Source organism: Notothenia coriiceps, unplaced genomic scaffold (assembly GCF_000735185.1).
Source record: "Notothenia coriiceps isolate Sejong01 unplaced genomic scaffold, NC01 NC01_scaffold00038369, whole genome shotgun sequence".
Classification (NCBI taxonomy): domain Eukaryota; kingdom Metazoa; phylum Chordata; class Actinopteri; order Perciformes; family Nototheniidae; genus Notothenia; species Notothenia coriiceps.
In genome coordinates, this window is record NW_011371070.1 from 74,030 (window position 1) to 80,889 (window position 6,860).

Below are 6,860 nucleotides of genomic sequence, written 5' to 3' on the forward strand. Positions count from 1 at the left end.
TTAATGTAAACAATTATTTCCGAGGCACACGTTTATATGATCATTAAAGTTATAACAAAATAAGAGAATAAATGAAAAACAGGTATGAAATACTACAGTATACAGTATGACAGTAAAACAAGAATAAAGTTTAAAAGGGTGATTTATAAAATATCCATAAAGAAAAAGTAAATCTGCTTACAGTTCTGTTTCAAATGGGTGTTGAGAGAGGTATCCATAGATCTCTTCATTTTGCTCTCAAAGTGCACCAGATTGATGCATTTAACTTCAATATTTAAAAATATATCTTCCGGGGGAGCTTGCCCCCGGACCCCCCTATGTCAGGTCCACACACCATCTATAAAAATAGCACTTTACCCCTGCTTACACCTATATGCCTCGAGCCTTCATTGTAACTGTCACACTGTGTATTTGCGTGGGGTTTGTTGCAGTAGAAAATTCCACTGTAGCGACCGGTACATTAATGGGAAACCCTAAATGTTTGAGCAGCCTCTATGAAACGTCAAGCTACCCCACAGCCCCCACAGAATAAAATGGTCTGGCGGCCGCCCCACGAGCCTGACTATTTGTGTTGGGGGGGCCCGACTTTTTTTTTCTCCAAAGGGGGGGCCTGAAAGAAAAAGTTTGAGAACCACTGGGTTAACACTCCAAAACATTGTACGTGATAGGCTAAGGGGCGGGACATCTCTAAGCGTTTGACCATTCACAACAGAGTCGACCAGCTAACCAATCAGAGCAGACTGGGCTCTGGTTTCAGACAGAGGGTGAAAAGAGGTGCTGCAGGACAGGCAGTATGAACTAAAAATGAGCAAAATATGCCCTTTTTAATAAAAAGAAACGTACAGAACCTCCTAAAAAGATAATTATCTCTAGTATCTCAAATCATCACGCAGTTGCAATATCAGCCAAAGTAATTGCAACTTGTTATTTTTTCCAAATCCTGCAGCCCTCTTCAAAAGGGCTTTCACTGGAGTCCTTCAACAAAAGTAACAACCTGAAAACCGCTTATATGGAAGTCAAGAGCATAACGAGTGATATGTTGTGTTGTGTGAACCTTTAATAAAGAGGCTGCTTTAATGGAAAGGTCTGCTGTTCATTCCACTCTGCGAGAGATATAGGGTTCTTCAGGCTGCAGTTGCTATCAAGATCAATTGATCTGATTGAAGCTCTCTTCCACTCGGCATCACCGCAGCGGAGGAACGTTTATAGTTTATTGAGACATTTAGTTTTCCTTTAATCTAATGTTCCTCCTCACAAGACGAGAGTTATGCAAAAGTTACAAAAGCCAATAAGATAACACGTAAACAAGCAGGAGTATTGTTTCCTTTGCCCCATTACTTCTCAGCCTGTTGACACAAGCAATGCCAATTAGCAACATTCTGAAATTACCTGCAAGAGGTACTGAGGGCCCATAAGAGAGTAGATTAAATATAAATATTCAGCTTCTTCATTTCCATAATGATTAGCTTTAGCACGGGATGCTCTCCGGGGGCTAACTTTAAATCACCCGTATTAGTGTATGTCTCTGTGGTGTTGTCTCGTACAAACAAGAGCCGGGAATTGTTTTAGAAGATTTAAAAGTGATTCAAGAAGAGTACACCGGTATAGTTTTCAATTTGATTAGCGCTTTGCAGAGATTAGCAGCTGTATCATCCTGGGAGGGCTAATGCAAAGCTCTCCTATCAGTCCAGGATTAGACACATAAACTGATATTTATGTATTCATTCAAAGATAATTATCGTGTCAAATAAATAAGTCTATGTAAATCTTTTTTAGATAACTAATCAAACCATTAACTCTATCTACAGGTACATTACTTCCATAGAGACGGGCAGCCAGCCGATCACCGACATCTTCCACTTTGTTGTTTACGATGGGGACAATAATCACCTCGACAACCAGATGTGCACCATCACCGTTACCTCCACGCCAAGACAGCCACCCGTGGTTACAGTCAACAGCGGCATCAAGGTACTCACACACTCACATACACACACTGAACACTGAACAAAGCACAGAGGAACACGCTCTCACATTGGCACCCTTTAAAAGTTATCCTAATAAAAGATTACAATTATATGGCTGGTGTATAGTGAATTAACGGTTTTAAACACACATACTGCACACTGTTATTTCCTCTCCATTACCCTGCCAGCTCATAAGAGACTGAAACCCTCAAATACGTTTTTAGTTATTTTCACAGCAGCTGCCACATTCAGAAAGAGTCATTAACGGGACAAATGAAGCAAAGGAAACCGTCGCACACTGTCCTGTTTGGTCCCTCAGATAACAACCTCTAGTGACAGTGGTGGAATGTAATTAAGAACATGTACTTAATTCACTTTTTAGCAACTTACAGGCTTTTATGCTTCACTACAATTATCTGATAGCTTTAGTCACTTCACACTTCAAGATGTTGTCATCCAAAACAAATGCAGAGCTTTTAAAATGTGTTCTGTTGTAGTTGACTCATCAATAGCCGATGGACAGAAAAAGTGGTACTGGTTCCAGCTTCAAATCTTTGCTTTTAAAGGTGCTTTTGGGGGTTTTCCCTGACCTGTGGTGTGTTATATCGTTTCTGTGCATGTAAATGGTCTGCAAAGGCTAAAATCCCAAAGTTCCATCCAGAGGGAGTTAGTCTCCCACACTCTCCCCCCCTTGCAACGCCTCCATTGGAATCCTTTGTTTTCTTCCATGACAAAATGACATCACTATTTAAAACCAGCGCTTTTATTGGCTAGCGCTCCAAAACATTATACGTGATGTGCAAAGGGGCAAAATATTATGACACATCTCTTATCGGTTGACCAAATACAACAGAGCTGGCCAGTTAACCAATCAGAGCAGACTGGGCTCTGGTTTCAGACAGAGGGTGAAAAGAGGTGCTGCAGCACAGGCAGTATGAGAAAGATAAAGAGCTTTTTGAGCATTAAAGCATGGAAACATGTCACAGACTAAGCACAAAATTCTGTGTGAATATAAACCTGAAATTGGCATTATATGTCCTCTTTAATAATGTCAAATAGTAATAACGTTAAAGTGTTGACTTTTTGTTGTAAAAACAACTTGATGGTGTAACTTTTGACTGAATTGTTCAATATTTTTACAAATTGCACCAACTATAATAAGAAAATAATCAGCAGATTCATTCTAAATGAAAATAAACGTTAGTTGGCATTTCTGTGCCTTTTATTATCAATAAAGGCGTTATTGTGTTTGCATTTTCTTCCTAGTCCTAGTTAACTATTCCCAGGAAGTATATGTCCTTCAACATTCCATTCTTTTCCTTTGGCAGTTAAAAAATGTGAAATATTTCTTGAAGAATGCACAACAGCACAGCGAGCCTGGCTCTAGCTGTGTGGGGGAACGTGGTAGAGGAGAAGGAGAATAAATGTCAGACCTAATGAGGGTCACACTGGTGCTCCCTCTGAGATGAGTCCTAAATAAGCACCGTAGAGCTGCCCGTCTTGAAAGATATGAAGTAAAATCTCAAAGGTCTTTACTTTAAAACCTCTTATTGGGTTAGCTGGAAGGTGTTCTTTTGTGGTTGTACACAGAGAAAAACACAAAAACATCTCGCTCTGGGAGAAAACTGCCTCAAAATACAGCACTAAGTGGAACTACTGCAGTGGAGTAATTTTGGCAAACTTAAAAAACAACATTGTGAAGGAGGAAGCAAGTTTCAAGCAGCATTTAATAATGTGCCCTGCTTTACCCGGTTCACATTTGTATGTTGTGCCTCTATTGTGACATGTTTACATGCTTCATAAAGCTTTTTATTTTTCTCATACTGCTTGTGCTGCAGCACCTCTTTCCGCCCTCTGTCTGAAACCAGACCCTGGATATGTTTGTGTTGTCTGCCATAATTAAACCTGACAACCGCAATCCTGCCAAGCGCTGCTACGAGGCAAATGTAATGACAGTCATATTGTTTTGTAGATAGGTAGTGATATTCTTTTAGTTTACAGATTCACACAGTCCAGGATTTATTGCCAGCGGTTGTTCTGCATTCAAGCTGTGTTTCCTTTTGCCTGGTATACTTTATAGCCTTAGAATTAGAATTTGTATGATGTTATTTTAAAAATCAGTGCGTCCGTCTTTTGACTTTGATTGGTTTTCTGCACAAGTTACCATGGAGATCTACCCTTGTAAGAAGTGAACCACCATCGTAGGACTGAAAATTAACCCTGGACTTTCCTCCCTTTCCAAAAATCCTGCCTCATGGTACAGGCCACAGGAACAACTTATTTTTTGAGTTTTTTGTTGTCTAGGTCCAGGAAGGCGGCCGAGTGGCGCTGTCTACCAATAACATCCTAGTGTCAGACCTGGACACACCCAGGAAGGACCTGCTGGTTTGGATCATCAGTCCTCCAAAGTACGGCTTCATTGAAAACACCAACAGAGGTGAGGCCTTCCTGTATGTATGTGTGTTTTTGTTTAGTAGCATTGTGAGGAGCTAGGACGTTGTTTCTTTCCTCCCCCATGTGCTCCATGTAAAGTTACAAACCAGAACATGAGCAGACGTACAGTATGTGCATGCATGACCACAGGTGACACAGTGCTACTCCTGTGTGCATGTACATGGTCTCACCTGCACCCCCCTCGGAATTATTTTCACATTTCTATTTACGTCACACTCGTACGCACACAATCCCGGGTTGAATTCCGTGCGGTGACGCTGCCATCTATCGCAGTGTGATGATGTTGTGGATTAGGACACAGCTGCAGATGGAGCCATTGTTGAAGCCCCAATTATTTGACTCCTCTGAATTGCTGCTGTACTTTACTATGTCCCCCAGAGAGACTGTTGGAAAAGGTGAGATGATTTGATAAGGAGCTTATCCCACCTGGGTAACTGTAAGAGCAGAATAAAGTCATAAACCAAATCAAACCCAAGAATATGCTCATATTTAGAAAAATTCTTGCTTTCAAGGGGCACACTAATAATAAATGTGTTTGAGTTGCATCATGGGAAATGTAGGATCCTGTTAAGCAATGATTTGGACTCCAATGCATGACTCAACACAAAAGTACAGAAACAAACGTCTTTACTTAATTAGGGAAATAAATAAACAATAAAAATGACTCTTTTGGATTCTTGGCAAAGGCAGAAAAGGTGACTGTAACTTAACACGTGAACAAAACATCTACACACGTACTATACAATAAACAGACAACATAAACCTAATAACTAACCAACTTATCAAGAGCAGACAATAACTAGACATGGCAAAAATGTGAAACCGTGATGTTACAGATCCAATGTCTTAGGGCAGGGTTCTTTTCAATAAATAAATCAACACAGCACTTGGGGAGTCCTCTGCACATTTGAAGAAAATGAATATAATTAAAAACGGCCCACTTTGAAATAAATAAAACATGTAGCTGCACCTTAAAAAGAGTTAGGTGATTAAATTATGACTGAAGATCGTCAGCTGTCTTCCTCTTCCTTGTTTTCCCTCCAATATGTAAAGACTGCTGCACCTTTGAAATCTTCTCCACACATCAAACATCCCGGTAAGCCAGTATCGTTTGCTGTGAAAGCATATAACTCTGTCCACGTAGAATTAAACCCTCTGTGTTCCTCCGATACTTTTCTTTTCTTTGATTTATTCATAGTTCGCTCAGAGCGAACTATGAATAAATCAAAGAAAAGAAAAGTATCGGAGGAACACAGAGGGTTTAATTCTACGTGGACAGAGTTATATGCTTTCACAGCAAACGATNACACAACACACCTACGCCATGATTACATTCAGGCACACTGTAGAATACAACCTCTTTGGACAATTTATATACTTATTGAAAACAAGCTACAAAATGTAATACCTTGGAAAATGCCGTTTAATACTTTTTAATAGCCTTCATTTTTGCTAAATTGATTTATTAACTTTTAATACTTTTACCCTGTTATACTTTACACATGCTCAAAGACTTACAGTATGCATACAGATCACACACACACACACACACGATCACACACACACACACACACACACACACACACACACACACACACACACACACACACACACACACACACACACACACACACACACACACACACACACACACACACACAGCTCACTGACAGCCTCATCAATTCAACTCAAGACGTTAAGCAGCCTTCAGTGATTGATATGGATGCTGAGTGTGTTTAGGTGCAGGTCAAGGGTAGTGGTCCATTTTGAAGTTACTGGTCCGTAAAGCTGAAAAGTCCCAGCTAAACACAGCTCAAAGTGTTCCTGATGACACAGAGCAGCTATCGTATCCATGGTGTTTTGGTCCTTAGGGTTTACATTTTTAAAGCTAATAAATTAAGAAGAATCTTTTGCTTTTCTAACTTTCACTTTTACTAAAAACTCCATATGGCAGAACTTTGTCTAATAAAATCTCATTTTATATATTTTACTTTCACAGTCAACATGATAATGGTATTCCAGTGTATGGAGTATTTCGAGATATTTGGGACTGATGGAGCTGCTGAAGAAAATGTCAGCAGCTCAATACAATGTGCTTTCTTCCTGTTAGATGTGTACAGACAATGTGTATGATTTGATGGGTGAAGATGTGAAACGTAAAGAAAAAAAGTTTGGCATGATGGATGGTGTTGAAGACCAAGTCTGTAACCAGGTGATGTCAAACTGAAAATGTATATATAACTTACATAAACTACTAAAATGTCAATAAGATGTGGCTCAAAAAGCATACTTGCTCCAATATTTCAAGAGCTATGGAACTTAGTTACCTGGATGTCAATTTCGACGTTGAAAGCCTCCGTCTGGCTATGTCCATCGCTGATGTAGAAGCTGAACACGTCCTGTTTAGCCGGAGCTTTTTTCTGGCTGTCCTGGACGTAG

At 39.9% G+C, this 6,860-nt stretch overlaps 1 protein-coding gene across 1 annotated transcript in view; it reads left to right on the plus strand.

Annotated features, from left to right (window-relative positions):
• Positions 1 to 6,648, plus strand: part of LOC104968194 (extracellular matrix protein FRAS1-like) — a 10,739-nt gene extending 4,091 nt beyond the window's left edge. Inside the window, exons 4-6 of the mRNA XM_010797769.1 lie at positions 1,809 to 1,971; positions 4,272 to 4,421; positions 6,532 to 6,648. Of these exons, the coding sequence (XP_010796071.1) occupies positions 1,809 to 1,971; positions 4,272 to 4,421; positions 6,532 to 6,648 (430 nt within the window). The remainder of the gene's footprint in view (positions 1 to 1,808; positions 1,972 to 4,271; positions 4,422 to 6,531) is intronic.
• Positions 6,649 to 6,860: the final 212 nt, after the last annotated feature.